The following is an 18,808-nucleotide window of genomic DNA, read 5'->3' on the forward strand; positions in this document are numbered from 1 at the left end:
AACTTTCATTTATGCCATAAACGTCTGTGCTTTTTGGCTTCCCTGAGCTTTTCTATATATACACATATCTCATTCATCTTTGTATCTGTTGAAGAGTCATGCTTTTGTCTTTTTTCTGGAAAGAAAATTATTTTTTAACACAGGTGACCTGGGCACCCTTGATACTCCCTTGATACTCCCAATTGTGCCTGTAAATGGAGAGATACAGAAACCTCAGCCCGAGGACACAGTGACCAGGGCCCAGGCCCCTTGGGGGTAAGGTCTGGGTCATATCATCAGACTAGACTCTGAAGCTGGGAGAGCTGATAGCTGACGAGGAGAGGCATCTAGAGTGAAGGAGCATCGACTGTGGCCCAGAGACCCACTGCATCAGTGGGGGGCTGGCTTGTCCTACTAACCTCCCTCGGAAAGAAAAGCTCACCACAATCCTGGAAGAACTGCTATCTGGACATGTGTGGAAAAGTGAGCCGAATGACACAAAGGGTGAACTAAGGTGGACGCAGAAATGTCCTGCCCAGATCTCTGTCCAAGGAAGGACTTGCTTCACAGGTGTGGGGGCACAGGTACGGGGGCTGCTGTGAGCAGTGTCTCTGGTGGACAGCTCCTCCAGGGTCTGCCTCAGTGGCAGACAGCTACCTCACTACAAACCATGCCCTTTCTGGGGCAATCAACGTCCAGTGACTAGACGAGTCCATGTGGAGTGACTCTTCTTTATGCCGGGCATATAAATGCTCAGCCATCTTGTCCCAACACATGACAACTCTGAGGGGCAATATTCACCCCAGGGTCTCATGCTGGATTGGCCAAGGGTTTGTCGGCCCCTCTCTGTGGTTCAAGTTCTTCCTCCACCCATCCTGCTTCTCCCTTTAATTTCACAGGTGTAGCTCTCTAACAAATGTTGTATACCCCATGCTTCCTCTCAGCACCTTCTACTGGAGAACCTACCCTGGGGCACTAGTCCCCTTGCTTTTAATCCATCTTCCCTCTGCAATCTGGAACTTTTGTTTTGTTTTTGTAAACACACATCTAACCATGTCATTTCATCAGTGACTCAAAATCATCAGTGACTTCTCAGACCACGGTATTTGTTCCCTTAGACATGCCAGGAGATATGAGAAGCCAAAAATTTTACTCTTCTGAAATTTTAAATGCTACCCAGAATCTGTCCTATATATTGTAGGACACGAGGCTCTTAAGAATCCAACCTCCTTCTGCTAGTCCATATTCATTTCTACCCATCCTTGGAATGGAAGCTTCAGGAAGGCCTGTCTCCCTGCCTCCATGCATGAGGCTGATTCTCCAGAGAATTTCTTCTCCTGCCCTTCACCTGCCCAGGAAAAGCCAGCAAGCACTTCCACTTTCCTTCAGAAAAACTAACATGCCCCTGTTCTTACATTCCACCAGTACCCCCTTTAGAGCACTCCTTATCTCTATCAAGTCTGGTCATTTGTCAGTCTCTACCCACCACCCCAAATTTCCCCCCCATTCTAGACTGTTCTTGAGGGCAAGGGTGCTATCTAATTTTCTCTCCTCAGTGTCCAACCATAATGCCTGGTTTATGCTAAGAAATATCAGCATAATTGAAAACATGAGTTGAATAAATTTGCCCAAAGATAATTCGTGTATATGAATGTTAATAGCAGCTTTATTCACAATGCAAAAAAACTGGAAACAACCAAATGTCCATCAACAGGTGAATGGATAAACAAATTGGGTAAATTGTCTTGGTCTGCTAGGGCTACCATAACAAAATACCACACACTGGGTAGCTTAAATAACAGAAATTTATTTCTCGTCCTGAAGGCTGGTAGGTAGAGATCAAGATGTTAGCAGATTTGGTTTCTCTAGAAGCGTAACTGCTTGGCTTGCAGACAGCTAGCTGCCTTCTCGCTGTCCTCACATGGTCCCTTCTCTGTGGACACATCAAAAGATAATTAAAAAATTTTTTTTTTTTGCAGTACTCGGGCCTCTCACTGCCATGGCCCCTCCCGTTGCAGAGCACAGGACCTGGACGCGCAGGCTCAGTGGGCATGGCCAACAGGCCCAGACGCTCCACGGCATGTGGGATCCTCCCTGCACCAGGGCACGAACCCGCGTCCCCTGCATCGGCAGACGGACTCCCAACCATTGCGCCACCAGGAGAGCCCCTCAAAAGGTAATTTTAAAAGAGGATATAGTCATGCCTTTCATAGAATTATAGATTTTATTTGTCATTAATTAATAAGAGAACCCATACAGTGTTACAACCTGTTCAGAAGAGAATCTGAAACGCAGGCAAATATATAGACATCTGGAATGGTGAGAAAAATTTACAAATAAATGCAAAATCAGCAAAACTGGTCAATATTCATGGGTCAATTCCACCAACTATAATTGGCATTCGTATGGACGAAAATAATGTGCATTACTGTCAGTTTTTCTACAATTTACAGACTTGTAAAGTTAACTCAGATAACCTGAAAGGATGCAGTAGACAGTGCATCCAATAATGCTTTTTGGACCATTTCAAAGCTTTTTGCATTTTCCCCTATACTTTAACTCCTGCAGCCCAAATTATGCAGTTATTTATCAGGTCATTTGACATGATTAAACACACACACACACACCCCAAAATGTTTTGTTCTCAACACCCTAGAGAAAAATCCTTTTCCTCTTTTGCCAGTTAGCTAAAGCCAGAAGCCTGGCTCAGGTCCTGGGGCAGATGGAATCCACCTCAGTTCTCCTCTTATTTCGTCTAAATCTTCACAGAAATGGCCCAAACTCAGTAAGAGATATTATTAGCAGTATCAACATTAGCAAGAGAAAGATTGTTTTTGTCTTAGATTCTCCATACTGAAGAAGTTTTAAAAGCTAAGCACCTTTTTGGTGACTTAGAGAGGTGTACCAACTATGATTTTCACTGCTGCTCTCCTGGGGGAAGAAACAAGTCCCCAGGGCCCAGCTCCTAAGACTGCTGCAGAAATGGAGCCAGACGTTGCTGGGAAGATGTTGGTGAAGAGGCCCAAGAGAGAGAAAGGGGAGGAGGAGAGTAGAGAGGTGATTCTGGGTGAACAGCATCTTGGGGGAAAAAGAAAATAGCCATGGACCATGCAGAGAACCTTTCCAAACGTGGCTGCTTATGAAGGGGTTATGTGGGGCTCAATGGGGCAGGACTTTGCACGTACAAAATCAGAGCTTTCAAGGGATGGCAAACCCTCAGACACTGGCACTCCCAGAAGGCTTTCTAAGAAGTGATAGAGAATCCACTTTAGCCTGATCCCTGAGCCCACTGGCCCTATGGGGACTCCTCTCTCCTCAGCTCAGTAAAGGTAGCACCTCACACCCTTCCCCAGCAAGCTCTGAAAAGGGCCACCGTGTCACAGCCCTCTACACACTAAACATACCTCTGCAGGCAACCCCAGATTCTCCTTGGGGCGGTATCTTCTCTTTGAACACCCTAACCTCCTCCAGACCCCATCCACCCCTTCACTCTCCACCATAGCTCTTAAAACTTGTTTTGGACCCAACCTCTTCTTACCTTTTTGTTACCAGCTGATTCTTTTATTACTTCTATGGCCCTTAAGTCTGTAAAGATTTTGTCCAACAAGCCAACCATATTTATTGCATGATAATCCTTGTCCCCATGACAACCCACGTTGTCATACTGAGTTGATACAATACCAGTCAAAAGCAAAGGCACTTCTCATGGTAAATGTATAATTTCCTTTAGACTTCTTTAAATATGGGATATAGCTTACACTCCCCTCCCCATCAGGTGTCTAGGGACCCCAGGTTGGGCTCTGAGGATTAATGCTGAGTGACTGCAACCAAGTCTCCCTTGCTCTCCCTTTTCTCAGATGGGCAAAGTGAGGCTGTTAGTTTTAAGGTGAATTGACTTAGTCAAATTGACAAAGAATCAGAATGGAAATTGAGATTTTTTTTTTCAGTCTCACCTTTTTTGGTCTCTAACTCCTCTTAGCATTAGGTTTTGTTAAAAAATAAAATAAAATTTAGCTGGGATGGGCTGCCCCTTGCCCCCAAGGGAGTCTTTTCTGCTTGCAGCCTGGCCCTCTCTATGAGATCCTAGAATTTGCAGCACAGCAACTGCCTGCTCCTCCCCTCTGGGTCAAGAGACCTAGACCACCCTGACAAGAAAGAACCTGAGAGATTGTCGGGTCCAGGTTGTCCCAAAGTGTGTTCCTTAAGAAGTTAATTGCTATTTGGGGGCAAACAGTTTCCGTGGTCGATTCCTTTTGAGAAAGGCAAAGTTAAGCAAAGGTAAACTGGTTTAGTTTAGTTTTGTTTTCACTTCAGGACTTGACTGAGCCTTTGAAATGCCTTTGGGCCTAATGACCTGCCAGGAGGATGAGATGGCATGTATTATCGCCCAAATTTATTGGACTTGAAATCTCTTTTTCACAGGAGACCTACTCATACCCCACAGGTCCCTGGGGTTCTGAGAAGCTTAGTTTGGGACCTGTTAGTCCAGCCCAGCATTTCCAGATGAAGAAACTGAACTCCTCTGAGTGACCAGTCCTTGGACCCACAGGTAGATGTGGTCCCGCCAGAGCTGAACCCAGGTTGCCAGAGACTAATCCTGAACTTTTCAAATTGGGGTCTTTTCCTCTATACCTCGCCCACCACATATTTAACCCAGGAAAAAAACTTTCCAATGGCCCCCGGAAGTGGAGGGAATTTGCTCAGAGAGAGGCTGCTTCTGAGGCTTGTTTGTGTCCGGAGCAAAACCTGCCAGGCTCGTGGGGGCAGGAGGGAATGGCGAGGCAAGAACCCCTGCAGGACGAGGTGTTGCACAGCCTGGGGCTAGAAAGGGCTCCCCGAGGCTTTCATAGACTCTCATATGTCTTATTCCAGTTATTGAATAGTACTGAGCACTTTCTGTCTTTTCTCAAGATCAAAAACTGTCACAAACATGACTCCAGCTCTCAGTCAACCTCCAATACCTTTCTCCCTGCATCTGCTCTCATTTTGTTAATGAGAAAATTGACTTGGCCAAGATGACCGTGGTTACTGACAGACAGGTGAAAGCTAGGTGTCCTCTCCTTATACTGATGACGGCCTCCCACAGGCCAGGCATGGGAGAGTGGGAGGGAGAGTTTTAAAATATTTGCCTAAACCCAGTCATTTCCTTGTGATTAGGATTATGAAATGAAAAGCTACAGTTCCGGCTCACATGGGAACGGATGCCCAGCAGACTCAGAGTGGCCCTCAAGGGCAGTGAAGTCTGGAGTCCGTCTCTCCAGGGAAGGTCCTGTCCCATCCCAGCAGCTCCCTGCCTGCCCGCCTGGGGGGAGCAGTGCGGGCTGACCCTGACCAGGTAGGAACCACGCCTTTGTCTTTCTTGGATCTTAGTCAATTCAGGCACGAGTGGCAAAGGACAGCATGGCATACGTGTATTCACACTTGTGTGTTGGCATGTGCAGAGCGGCATGACTAGAAAACTGAGTCGCTGCTCTCTGGAGGTGCCCAGTTGTCGTGTTGCCTGACTGTTATGTACCTGCTGTCTTCTCTCAACATATTTTTGCATGCTTCTCTCTTGTTATTTTCTCCTCTCCCCTTCCCCATCTATTTCTTCTTCTGAGAGCTATTTTATCTCCAAGTTTCCAGGCTCATTCAGAATTGAAGTGTAAGGTCCACGCCACTGTCTGTGATCAATGGCCATTTTGGGGAAAGAGAGGAGGGGCAGGTGCAAGGAGGCCTGAGCATCAGGCGTAAATGGCAGTCATCAGCAAGCCCAGATGCCGGTCCTCGCCCTGCCAGTGACCGACTTTCTCACAGGCCCTGGGGCAGGATGGGCCATACTGAGGGAATGAACCAAATCCTTTGAAATAATCTTGATCCTCTTAGCAGCAGTGGCCCCCTCTTCTCCTCTTAGGCATCCTTACCTGATAGGGATTTTTTCTTTCATTTAACCACGTGGCATCTAGTCAATAGCTTTTATGTGCCGGACATGTGTTGGGGCCAGGAACGCGCGTGTGGATCAGGAAGCACTCCGTGACGTGTCAGATGTTGACAACTCAGTGTGATAAGTGCTTTGGCAGAAGCGGGCCCAGGATGCCCTAACCCAGGTTGGGAGGACTGCAGAGGATGCTGGGAAGGTGTCCCTGAAGGGGCGACATTTGAGCTGAGTGTGGAAGGTCTAGGAGGAGACATCCAAGTTGGGATGGGATGTATATGTGTGTGGAGTGAAGCAGTGTGTTTCAGGCTGAAGGAAAGATGGGCAAAGGCGAGGAGATGTGAACCGTTGTGGCCAGTCGGGGGAACTAGAAGCAATTCAATATGGTGGGAGTGCAGGACAGGCTGTCGGGGTAGTGAGAGTGAGGCTGGAGGGACCCCTGTGCCATAAGAAGGAGTTTGACTTTTAACCTGACGACTTGGGCTTCTTGAAACTGGGCCTCAAAATCACCTGGGAAGCTTATTAGGAAACAGAGTCCTGGCCTAACTCCAGCTAAGGAATCAGAATCTTCGAGGGTGAGACCTGAGCAACAGCCTTTCGGGCAGAGTCCCAGGAGAGTCTACACAGACACTGGTCAGATTAAACCTTGGGAAACAGTGGGAGGGTTCCAAGCAGGGGAGAGGCAGGCACATGGGAGACCAGTCCCGACACTCTCTTGAGCCTCTGCTGGAAGGAAATTATGAGGGCCCGAGGGGAGGCCCTGGGCAGTGAGCAGTGTCCCCAGGAGTTGCTGCCAGGATCAGTTGCCTGAGTGCTCCTCCGACCACGTGCCCCGTGACCAGGACAGGAGCGACCAGGAAATTCTGCTTTCCAGCTGGACAAGGTCCTTCAGGCAGTACAGTGGAGGGATGGCAGAGGCATCCCTCCCATCCATTCCCACCTGACCTGCTCTAACGCACTGACCTCAAAGGACTATTTCATCCTTTCCCTCCATCCTAAGTGAAACCCTTTTTCCACATCCCACAAGGCTCCTTATTCAAGCTGAGTGTTTAGAGCACACTGGGGGAGGGTGGAGAGGAGGAGTGAGGCTTGTTTTTTCATCCAGGCTAAGGGGAAGGAGGCTTCCTGGGATGGTGGGTTTCCCTAGGTGATTCAAATGGAGGAAGGGGACTACATGATTGCTATTTACTATATATTCATGTTCCTCCTAGGTTTCTCTCCAAAGGTTGGTAATGAAAGTGTCTGATACACAAGGAAATAAGGCAGTTCCCCAGCCCAGAAACGCGCCATGCTCAAGGCTAAGGCCTGATGCAGACCACCCTCTAGGGACTCCCACCTCAAAGGACGGGGTCCAAACTCCTCACCCCGGGCCTAGAGGCCCTCAACCAGGGGCCAGCGCAAGCCCTGCGCTGCAGCCTCAGCCCAGCCCCAGACTTTCCCAGATTAACTTTTACACTTAACGCTTAAACCAGGCAGTTTCACACCTCAGTGCCTGTGTTTATGCTAATCCCCTCCTCTGACGTGCCTCTCCCACCCCTCCCCCTCTGTCTGGCTAATTCCTGCTCATGCTGCAAGACCCAGCTCTCCGTGATGCCTCCCGTCCCACCCAACACACATCTCAATCTTGCTGTTCCTGTGAACGGCCCACACCTCTACGCTATGCTTACCTTGATGGGACCACTTACACAGTAAGTTTAAGCACCTGCCCCTCCCCCACTCCACCTTGACCGGAAATTCCTCAAGGGCAGGGTCTGTGGTACTACATTTTGTCTCCCCAGTGCCTGGCACATAGTAGGAGCTCAAGAGATATTTGCTGAACCAAATAGAAACCAGATGAATGAGAAGTGCCCTCAGATATGTGAATGCCATGATAATTTAAGAGCATTCTAAGGATTTGCTTATTGGTGTTTTTAGGACGGGTGCCTCTGTATAGCTATGATACCCCATCCCCCTGTTAAGTGCAAAATAACAAACTTAATGAGTAAATTGAAGGTGATTATTTGCATCTTAAAAGGTGGAGGGCAGGTCTCCTTTAAATATTAAGCCCTTGCTAGAACTTTCAGAAACTTGCCTTACAGATCATTAACGTCTGGGGGAGGGGTAGGAGCCGGAGTCCTGGAGCTGGAACCTCTAAGAGGCTGAGCTCCAAAGTTGCGGATATGAAAGGAGGAAGCAAGGCAGAAGGTCTTGGACCCAGACAGAACTGGGTTCAGACTCTGGCTATACTAGCTGTGTGGCCTTGGGCAAGTCCCTTAACCTCCCTGTACCCCGATTTCCGTACTCCTAAAGTGGGGATACGCCATACCTACTTTGCAGGGTTGTTGTAAAGATCTAAAAGGTCCTACGTAGAATGCCTTCCCTCATAGGAGGTCCCCAATAATAGTAATAGTATCGTTGTTGGTAGGGTTGACATGGCACATGGAGGGGAAGAAGGAGTCTTTTGAGGTTTACAGGATTTTACCTGGGCTGGCAGAATAGGAAGGCAGAAAGGATCCAGAAATGTAAGGGCCAGACCATCATGGCAACATCATTTGACTATCACAGCACTTCACAATTAGTTTTACTTCTTTAAACGGACTCTTTCCATGTTGAACACGCAGAATGCTGGGAACAGCACTGTACTGGGTGGTTAATGGGAGGGTCTTGGACTTATTAGCTCTGTGACCTTGGGCAGACCACCTAACTCAGTTTCCTCATTTGTAGAAAGGAGACAGTAAACAGTACCCAGCTCTTAAGGCTGCAGTGTGAGACAAGGAATGTAAGGCGCTTAACCCAATGCCAGGTGCACAGGGCGCCCTCCATAAATGGTACCAGTTACTGTATTATGAAGTGATCAGTACTAACAAGCACAGAATGGTAAATGCCCTGTTGGAGGAACCGCTTCCTCTGGGAATATGTTAACTGCAAGAGCACTACCCACGACTCTGGAGACCACCTGTCCCAGAGCTGTGTGACCTTGGGCCCGTTCTGTAACACAGGGGGTTTGCCCTAGATAATCTCCCAGGTTCCTAAATTAGCCCAAGGTTAGTCCACCCACAGCTCCCCAAACAGCTGCTCTCAGACCTGTATGCTTTTGCCCTGCCCAGATGCCCCCTTCCCCCTCTTCTGCAGGGTAACTCCTACTCACTTAAGGGCAGGCCTCCTTACCATCCTTCCCTGCCACCCTTCCTGGCTCTGCGCAGCAGTTAGCGCACTGCGTGGTCCTTACTGTTGCTAGGTCTGTCATCTAGATGGTGACTGTAGTGCCTCAGTGCAAATAGCAACCGCGCTTGAGAGTGAAGCTTGTTGGCAGAAGGAAACGATCAGCACTTTTCCTTTGTAGAGATTTCCGGAACCTCCTGGGTCCTAATTCTCTTACTGTTTCCCGTTTGTTGTGGAAAAAAAGCTTTGGATATAGTTGGGGACCTGTCCCCTCCCTCTGGGCGGAAAGAGAAAGCAAGCCCCATTGGTTGGGGCCACAGCTGCTGGTAAAGTCCTTTGCAGCTACTTCATCCCAGGTCTGGAAAAAGTGACAAGGGATCTTCAGGAGTGCCCAGAACCCCCGAGAATCGGACCCCATTCAAGGCGACTGCCAGTGCAGGCACCTGGCTCTCCCCTAAGCAGGACAGGATGAGGGAACTCTCGTCCACTACGGGTCCCCTCGCGCCGCTGGAAAGCGGAAACAAATGACCTTGACCTCCAAGGAGACGGCCCCTGGGAGAGGGCGACTCCTCCGGAAAAGTTGTCTAAACAAAGGGCATTCCTCAGCTTCCACCCAGCCGAGCCTCCTCCCCACGCCCCGGGTGTAGGGTTACACTCCTTCCCGCGAAGCTCTGGGAGAAAGTGGTGTTTCCGCAGCTTTGGCTCGCGTGGAGCCGCGTCCCACGGCCGCGCTCTCCCAGAAGCCTCGGCTGCAGGCGCTCGCCGGGCGGACTAGGCTACCCGGGCCGCAAGAGGTTAGGTCCGGCGGCCCGGAAGGCAGCCCCCGCCCCGTCCGAGTCCCCAAACTCGCGGGCTTGCTCGTCGCTTAGACGTCTGGAGAGCATCACTCGCCGCCGCCGGGAGGGGCAGCTCCGCAGGGCGCGGGCGGCCGGGACCGGGGCCGCGGCGAGCGCGGAGGGCGGCGGGGCAGGGTGGGGGCCGGGGCCGCTCCTCTAGCCCCTTCCGCCGCCCCTCCTTTCTGCTCTCCCGCTCCTTCTTCCCGTCCCGGCCGGGAAGGCGCCGGGCTTGGCCTCTCTCCCCTTCGTGGCCGAACCATGAGCTAACAGCCCATGCCGCTTCCTCCCCGCCCGACCCCGCGTCCTCTCCCCGGACCCGGAGGGAGGCCGTGGCCCGCGAGTCGGCTGCTCCGGCCCGACCCCACTCGGAGCCCCGGGGCGGCCCGCAGAGCCAGGAGACGAGCCGGGAGCGCCCCGAGGGCCGAGGCTTGCGGGCCACACTCTCGGAGCCCCGGCCGAGCCCGCGCGCCCCCGGTCCCCGAAGCGGGCCCGGGAGGGAGAGGGGGGGAGAGGAGGCCCCGGCCTCGCCGGGGATGGAAGGGATGGAGGCGGCGGCCCGACCTGCCGGCGGCAGCCTTCAGTGAGTACGGAGGAGGCGAGGCGACGGGCGGGCCGGGGGTGGCGGGACCGCCAGTGGGGAGCGGGAAGGGAGGGTCGCAGGGGAGGCCCGTCCGTCACGTCCGTCTTCATTTCAGCGTCTCCGGCTTAGAGAAGTACAGCACTTGGGCCGTAGACTTCGGTGGTGCCGAGCCGCACAAGTCGATACCCACTGTTCCCCAGGGGAAGGTCGCATCCTTCCAGGTCTCCGGAGATGGATGATCTCTGGAATGCTGTTCGAATTTACCCGAAAGAAAGTTCTTGTAATGTGACTGAAATTGCTCCCATTACCTTCACGTCCCCTGCTTTCTGGATTGAACCTTAGAAGAGAGGAACGGGTGGCCGGGCCGCCAAGACAAAGCTGGTAACTTCTAGATTAACTGGTGTAGTAAATGATCTCTTCCTCCCAAAGATAGGCCTTAAACTTCACAGGCTTAAAACTGAGGTAACATACACACTGTGTGTATTTTGCTTGGTGAAATATGTATGTTCCTGAAATGTAAAAATTGAATTGTAGTAAGTGACTATAGAGGGACTTGCATTTAAGAGAATTCTGTGGTGAATCGTTGGTCAATATATGAGGTGAATAACTTCTTGTTTGTAATTTGTGTCAACACGGATGCATGTATTTATGTAAATACATGCAGTTTACTTCAAATGGGACATATCTAGATGTATGATGGAGACGGAGCATGTTCTCAGAGAGCAGGATAAATATTAAGACATTGTGGCATGTATGTGTGCACAGAACAACTTGGTGAGTAAAATCTCGTGCTCACTTTTGTTCCCTCTGAAGACATTGACATCAACCGTGCCACCAAGGGGCTGTGTAATTTGGGCAAGTCACTTAACCTGTCTAGACCAATATCCTCATAAGAGTAGGGGAATGGGGGTACACGGTCACTGAGTGCTTTGGAAGAGCCCTGGCCTTGGGAGGAGAAGCTTTGCATTCCCAACCGGGCCTCCCTTAGCTCCCGTGTCACCTAATCTCTCTGTGCCTCAGTTTCTCTGTCTGTAAAAATGAGAATAATCCTGTTGGCAGAACTGCATGACGATTATTTGCGAGAGCATGTCTGAACGTGCTTGCAGGCCTGCCTGACACAGAGCAGATGCTGATAGGCATTGGTGCCTGATCCTGGCCACCCTGTGGGCACAGCCCCATGCTGCGCTCCTGTGGTTTGAGCACAGGGGGCCCCTTCTGCCAGAGGGTCAGATCCTGGGTGGTATCTTCCTGAAGTCCATCCTCTGCATTGGCTCCCCTTGGAAAGGGAAGAGCTTGTTGGCCCTTAGCAGGTGTTGCCATCCTCCTCTGAGGCCTGACACCTATCAGGAAGGCAAGAGGCCAGGGATTGGGAAATCTGGCCCCCATTTTCACTCTGGTCCACATCGGGCAGAAGATTGGTTGTTGTTTGACTCTCCACTGTGCCCCACATGTAAAATGGGGGTAGAAAAACGAGAACACTACTTAGACTTGGAAGAAAAAACTCAGTAATAACTTATGTGTACCGTCCAATGATTTGTACTCTTTGAGGTGCTTTCACATTGTCAAGGGGGCATCCCCTGCTCTGACCCCAAGTTATTTTTCTCTGGACAGGGCTCTATCCCAAGGCACTTTGGGGACCCAGGAGGTTGTTGGAGCTAGCCAGGTGCTGAGTCTAAGGAACTCTGTCTGTTTTCTCCTCCAGAGGACCCAAAATAGGGAGCAGAACAGCCAGCTCCATGGAGGTGACCTCAGCTGTGGAGAGAAGTGGCCCTGAGCCACAGCCGGAGAATGGACACCTCCCAAGACACTGGCCCTGTCCTCGAGAAGACAGAACACACAGCCTGATGGCCCCCCAGCCTCCTGGGGCACAGGGGATACAGGTCCAAGGCCCCTCTGTGCTGGAGTCCAAGGTGAGGGCCTTGAAGGAGAAGATGACAGCAGGCAAACAGGGGGCAAGCCTCTGCCTCACTTCTCACGAGCGGCCATCCCTCAAGAAACCCAAATGCAGACGAGTCAAGGTGGGTGGAACCAGGACTCCATCAGAGGGGTCTTCCCTACCTGATGCCGTGGTGGTCCATCATGCTCAGAACCCAAACAATGGGCTGCTGGACAGCAGCATCACTGAGGAGGAGTCCGCCAGGAACGGGGCCCCCGGGCCTCCCAGGTTGCCGGCCTCTGGGCTCCAGAGCTGGAACAGGAGGAGCCCGTGGCCTCCAGAAGCAGTACGGACACTGCCTGACCACGACAGGGCTATGCCGCCAGGGCCCAGCTCGTTGCAAGAGAGCCCCATGCACAGAGTCACTCCAAGCCAGCCTGAGGGCTCTGGTCCTTGTAACAAAACCACCCACAGGCCCAGCCTGAGGAAAGGAAGGTCACACCCCCTGCAGGATGGTCTCGTCACACAGGAAGACCTGGACAGCTTGTCTCTGACGTCCGAGGAGGACTTCGTCCCCAGGCCAGCCCTGCTGGGGGAGCTCTGGAGAGCTGGAGACCTGGGGGCCCTGGGCACCGGGGGCAGCACCTTGTCCCTGTCTGACCGCGTGGAGAGGAACCGCCTTCTGTTGCAGGAGATGCTAAGTGTTGGGGGGCAGGGCCCCTCCAAGGTGGGAAGCCCAGCCTGGACTTCATCCCGGGACAGAGCTGTGCCAGGTAAGGCCCACTCTGTGGGTGTGGTGGTGGAGGCACAGGAGGGAGTCCAGGAGAAGGAAAGGGGGAAGGGGGTTACCATGGAAGGGTGGGGCGGGAAATGGGGAGAGCATGGCTGGCTGTCACCAAATTCATCAGGATGTCTGCTTAGTCTTGGCTTTGACAGAGATTCTTCACCACCTCAGCCCCATCTGCTAAAGTCCCCCCAGATCCCCCAGACCAATGGGATGCCATCCTCTATCCTTGGGATGGAGGCTACCACAATTTCTTCCCTGTGGCTTGTAGCTCTTTCTAGAGTAGCTTTTTGCACCTCCCTCAGATGACACATCCTCACCCCACAGTAGACCTCACTGTCCTCTTGGTAGGAGCCATTCTCCACAAACAGGGTTAGCATCTTGTCAGTCTGAGCTCAGCATTCAGCCCTCGGAGGCAGCTTTTTCCCTTCCTTCTTCCCTCACCCAGCACCTAAGGGGACCCTGGGGCACCCCTCAGCTCATGCTGACAGTGCCCACCAGCAGTCACCACGACAGGCTATGCCTCCGCCTCGGGGGTCGGAGTCATCTGGGGAGTAAATGGCTTCTGGAGAAAACTTTCTCCTCCATGTTTCTCAAGTGGCAGCTAAGAGCCCAGTTTCTGGCTCTGCCCTGATCTCTGCTTCTGTTCTGGGTCCTAGAGCGACTAGCAGGGGACGTGGACTGGGACTCCGGCATCTCCCTGCAGGATGCTGACCAGAGCAGGTAAGAGCTCAGAGCGCACATCTTCTGTCTCTCCCTCCCTCCCGGCAGTTGTCCCTGTACCTTCATTTACACAGCATCAGGAGAGCAGGAGACCTCGAGAGAGAGCGAGAGGGCAGGCAAACCCTGCAGCACAGGTGGCCATGGCTCCTCCCGGAGACCTCTTAGAAGGCACCAGCCACCCCTGTGGCCCAGGCTGTGCCCCTGCTACTTGTGCAAAACCATGGGGCACAGAGCACAGTGAAGAGTACTTTGCAAACGACCTGCTCTGCGACTTGGGACTCATTTCCCTGCCCCAGCCTCTGTCTCTTTATATTTAAAGTGGGCTAAATAATACTTGTGTGATGTATTGATACTTCTCAGGACTGTTGTGAGGCTGAACACAAGATAATGGATGCGAAAATCCTTAGGGAAAATATCCGAATGCAAGGCTTTTACTCCACCAGTTCCTTTCCCAGTCAAGGGGTGTGTTGGGTTGTGTAAAGGCCTTCACTGCCCCCAGCCTCCCTGACTTTGCTCTAGCCCCTCCACGAATGTCTCTGGGAAGCTGGGCCTGGGATGGGGCTGGGCAGTGTCCCGACCAGGCAGGTGAGAAGACTACCCTCCGGGCGGGGTGAGGAGCCATCTGTGGGCCTGAGCTGGTGGCTCCCCAGGCCTCGGCCTCCTCCTCAGTCTTTGCTGCGCACCTGGCACGTGAAGCTGAGAGAGGTCCCGAAGCTGGGAGCGGCCCCATTTCCTCAGCCGTGCAGTGTGCAGTGATGTCACCCTCCTGAAGGTCTCGTGGTTTCTGCTGAGGGCAAAGGTCAGCAGTGTCACTTCTCCATTATCAGGCCCCTCCCTGCCTGATAAATTCCACTTATTGACCTCCCTCCCCTTCAGAACATGTGGGCAGGGCCCCCCAGTCCTGCTTTCACAAAGCGAGGGCTGCCCAGGTTCAGGGGGTTCAGCCTCTGCCTGGCCACTGGCCTTCTCAGTGGCGTCGGCTGAGGGCCTGGCCGAGAGGGGGCTCTCTGTCTCCTTCCTCCCTCGTTATTTATAATTTGGAGTCGTGCCTGCCCCCCTCCTGCCAGGGGTCTCTTCCCGCCTCCACAGCCGCCACGGTCAGCCTCTCCTCATATCCCCTCCTAGCCTGGCCGCGATATGGAGGGGTGTGACTGTGGTCCTCAGCGACACCCTGGCCCCCGCCCTGTCCCCTCGTCCTTCCCTGGGGGGCTGTAAAGGATGCAGCCTGGGCCCACAGACCTTGTGCCCAGAGGAGGTGGGGCCTCTTCTTCTGCCGCTGCTCCTCCCCCACCACTCCCACCCTTTCTTACCTGGGCCGTTTTGGGGGGGGGGGAGGAAGTCTCAGCTGCAAGATGGCCATGGGGGATTTGTCCAGAGGTCACTATTGAAAGGAGAAGCCAAAGCTCCTGACTCACATGTTGGATAACAAATAATAAAAACACACATCTTAAAGGAAAAGAACCTCAACCATGGGGTTGGGAGGCACTTTCGCCCAGTCCTGCGAGGAGATGGCATCTGTGTAGAATCCTCAGGGTAGGGATTTCTGGGCTATTGTTTCACCTTCCAGACTATCTGCAGCAGGTTAGGGTTTGGATAAGGTATGTGGGTGTCAGCGTAGGCTGTGTAGGTGTGTGCTTATGTGTATTGTATGATGATCTCACATGTCTATGTATGAAGGGAGAGAATGTGTGTGTGGAATGAGGTTGGTGCCCAGCGTATATCCGGGCATAGAGTTGGCATGGGAAAAACTGTCTTCTGGCTTATTTGGAAGGTCATTCATTCACAGTGCCCCACGGACCTTTATTGGTGATCTATACTCAGGCCCCTGCTGAGTAGATACCCAGGCTGAAGGGCCAGAGAACATACCTCTAGAGCCAAATGAGGAGCCCTGTCCCAGGAGGGCTCTACACATCCTAGTTCAAGGATGGGAGAAAGGTCAGCCATGTGTAGAGCCCTCCTGGGACAGGGCTCCTCATTTGGTTCTATTCCTGAGTCTCTTGGTCAGATACTAAAGTGGTCCCTAAGACACGGCAGGCTCCATCTCTCCCCTAAGCAGGATGGATTTATTGATGCTCCTTCTGTATAGCTGAACTCCCCGAGAGACCTTTGGAATAAGGCACACTTCCCTCAGCTCTTTACCCCTGGCCACATGGGACCAGGGTCCTGGGGCTTTGTGTACTGAGGGGCTGAGGACACTGGGCAGTGTAGACTCTGAGACTGTGGTCACCATCATGATGGCTGTCCTGAAGGGGCCAGGACATCAGTCAGGACGTGCTCGGGCAGTGAGCCCCTCAGATCTTCTCAGTGTTTGCGGCATAAAAGGTCCGGTTTCACACCCAGTCAAACTTAGCATCAGTGTAGTTCAGTGTTGCAACCAGATAACCCCAGTGACCAAGTTAACCCAACACATATTTATGTCTTCAATTGTTACTGCTCTGCATGGTGATAAGACAAGAAGCCCTGAAATGGTGGTGGCAGCAGAGACCAAGACAGTAGTCACTGTCTGACTGGGGGGCTGGCCCAGCTCATTGCAGTGGTCACAGGGAGAGTCGACCATGGAGGCGAGAACCCTGAGATGCCGAGGGAACACCAGAAATGCCCCAGGACCAAATGGTTGTCCCCTCTACTGAGGGGCAAGAGGAGACTCCGTCGCAGAGGACCGGAACAACCTGGTGGTCCTTCCCTCCAGAAGCCCATGCTGACACTCAATTCCCAGACCTTGTGCTGCACCACATCCTCACTTTATCCTGATAGCGAACCCTATTGATTATTCCTGTTTCACTGACAGAGACCCCTCTGGGGGGAGGCTAAGTGACTTGCCCAGTCATACAGCTGTTAAGTTTTGGAGTCAGGGTCCACAGTCAAAGCTGCTCGGTGCCAAGGGCTGTGCTCTAACCATGAAGCAGCACTGCCACAAGCTGTCCCCACAGGCCATACCTTGGGTTAGGGATCCGGGGATCCTTGGCCTCCCCCAGCCTGGTATTCTCAAGTATAGACAAAGAAGGATGAATGGCAGGCTCCATGGGATAAGCTCGTTTCTCTCCTAAGTCACTGTTGACATGATTCAGGAAATGGGATTGACTGGGGGTGGGGAGAGGATGAGGTGAGACGTAAGCACTTCAGAGGTGGCCAGCGGGGTCAGTGCTGTCAGCGACCTTGCTCATGGCCGTGTCTGGGCACTGGACTTATTAGAGATGGGGGGTGCGGGGGAAGTGAAGGATCCTCTGCTCAGGGCTGGCTCTGCCCTCCTCCGTTCTTAGAAGCCCATGGTGTCCCATCCCTGCTCTCTGTAAAATGGCCGGGATCCACTTGGCCTCTCCCCGTCTTGAGGCTCTGAGAGGGCGTATCAAGATTACAGATTGCCCCACTTGTGCAAAAAGTACATGGAGCCAGAGGAGCAGCAGCAGTGAGTACAATGCTCGCCCCAGGCCCCACACCGAAAGGGAGTCAGCTTTTTACAAAAAGGCACTCAGCCTTGGGCTGCCGCGTGCATCCTGAGGCCCAGGGCCTTCCTTGGCAGTCTCGTTGGAGAGGCAGTGCTATGTGACCCAGGCCCACTCGGCTTCAAATCAGGGCCTTCCATGTGTGTGATCTTGGGGGGCCCAGATCCTGAAGTGTGTCTGCAGGGACTTGAGCGACTGCTCCACTGTGGGATAAGTGGAGAGGGTCTCTGGGGTTGTTTCATTTGTGCTGTAATGATGACGGAAGCTCAGAGCATTTCCTAGGTTGTTCATTTCCCCCCATCCCCGTGGTGGAATGGTGCCACTTTCTATCAACAGATACAGAAACTGAGGCTCATAACGGGGAGCCCAGTCTCTGTGTACACACCTCGTCACAAGAAAAGAAGGAACAGGGTGCCAGCCGGCAGCAACTCAGACTTCGGTGGGTCCCAATTTTCAGGCCCCTGTTGAGATGGCTAGTGGTTAAAACTCCCTGCTCCAAAGCTGTTCGCAGACTCCAGTTTAAAGAAGGGACAGACAGGGAACCCTCAAGAATCTCAGAGGCCTGGCCTGTGGCTCAAGTGGTCAGGCCTACAGCTGTGAGAAAATCTTGGGCTTTTAAAACTTAATTTATTACCTAGCATTTTGGAAGGCTCTCCTGTGGCCCTACTACTGTGTGTAATTTCAGAAGGAATTCCCATTTTGCCCTCACTGCCCACTCTGCTTACATCAGCTTTGGCCATAGCTGTTGCGGGTGGATCTCCTTCTGGAGCTCCTTAGGGCCAAAGACCATGCTGTTCTTATCTCTGGGACCCGGTACCTGCCGAGTATCAGCACGGAACAGGCACTCAGAAAATGTTCGGCAGAAGCATGCATGCATGGGTGTAAGTGAGGGCTCACCAAGGGCTGGACGCCCCTGTGAGCTTGACAGGATCTGGGTGGAGCTAGGAGATGACATTCCAGATGGGTAAGGCTTGCAGAAGTGCATGGGAGAGGTGTGAGGTGGGTTGCGTGGAAGATGCTATCAGGACACAGGGTGGGAATGTGGGCTGAGGCCACTGATGGAGAGCCGTGGAATTTAGGTTTTAGGTAAGGCAGTAGGAAATGGAGGGACGTTCGCTGTCTCCCTCCTGCCACATCCACTCCCTCCAGTAGGATGACCCCGTCTTCTGGCAGTGCTGGGACGTTGCTGTGTGCTGTGGCCTGGTACACGGGTAGCCTGGAGATCATTCTGGCTCCCTGGTTGGGTTCTGGATCTTCTGGTCCTAGTCTCAGGGGGTCATGAGGAGTCCTGGGGGTGAGCTTGGGAGAAGAAACTCTCCTGCATCTCCCCAGGATTTGCAGGGCTGTAACTGAGGACTCCCCCGGGCAAGGGTGTAATGAAGACTAGCCAAGCCCCTGTCCGTCCTGCGTACCCCCCATCACTCCCCATCCTGCCCACCAACTCAGATATACAGACACAAAGGGAAACTAGAGGAAACCCCTCACCACTCCCAAACCTGCCAAGACTACAACTAAAAAGAAAAAAGTTTTGT

At 52.5% G+C, this 18,808-nt stretch overlaps 1 protein-coding gene and 1 long non-coding RNA gene across 5 annotated transcripts in view; one reads left to right on the forward strand and one right to left on the reverse strand.

Annotated features, from left to right (window-relative positions):
* Positions 1-1,766: 1,766 nt before the first annotated feature.
* LOC116764211 lies at positions 1,767-9,355 on the reverse strand. Its single transcript, XR_004352756.1, has 2 exons — positions 9,041-9,355; positions 1,767-1,912 (listed from the first exon to the last, which is right to left on the reverse strand). It is a non-coding gene; the product is annotated as an uncharacterized LOC116764211 (long non-coding RNA).
* A 360-nt stretch (positions 9,356-9,715) lies between these two features.
* KIAA1614 (KIAA1614 ortholog) overlaps positions 9,716-18,808 on the forward strand; it is a 37,122-nt gene continuing 28,029 nt past the window's right edge. The window contains exons 1-4 of one of the 4 annotated variants that reach the window (XM_032652566.1): positions 9,861-10,450; positions 10,566-10,831; positions 12,153-13,099; positions 13,770-13,833. In XM_032652566.1, the coding sequence (XP_032508457.1) occupies positions 12,187-13,099; positions 13,770-13,833 (977 nt within the window). In that variant the 5' untranslated portion in view covers positions 9,861-10,450; positions 10,566-10,831; positions 12,153-12,186. Of the gene's footprint in view, positions 9,829-9,860; positions 10,451-10,531; positions 10,832-12,152; positions 13,100-13,769; positions 13,834-18,808 lie in introns of those variants that run through there. The other 3 variants (XM_032652586.1, XM_032652559.1, XM_032652576.1) reach the window with 3 other exon arrangements.

Source organism: Phocoena sinus, chromosome 1 (assembly GCF_008692025.1).
Source record: "Phocoena sinus isolate mPhoSin1 chromosome 1, mPhoSin1.pri, whole genome shotgun sequence".
NCBI lineage: Eukaryota > Metazoa > Chordata > Mammalia > Artiodactyla > Phocoenidae > Phocoena > Phocoena sinus.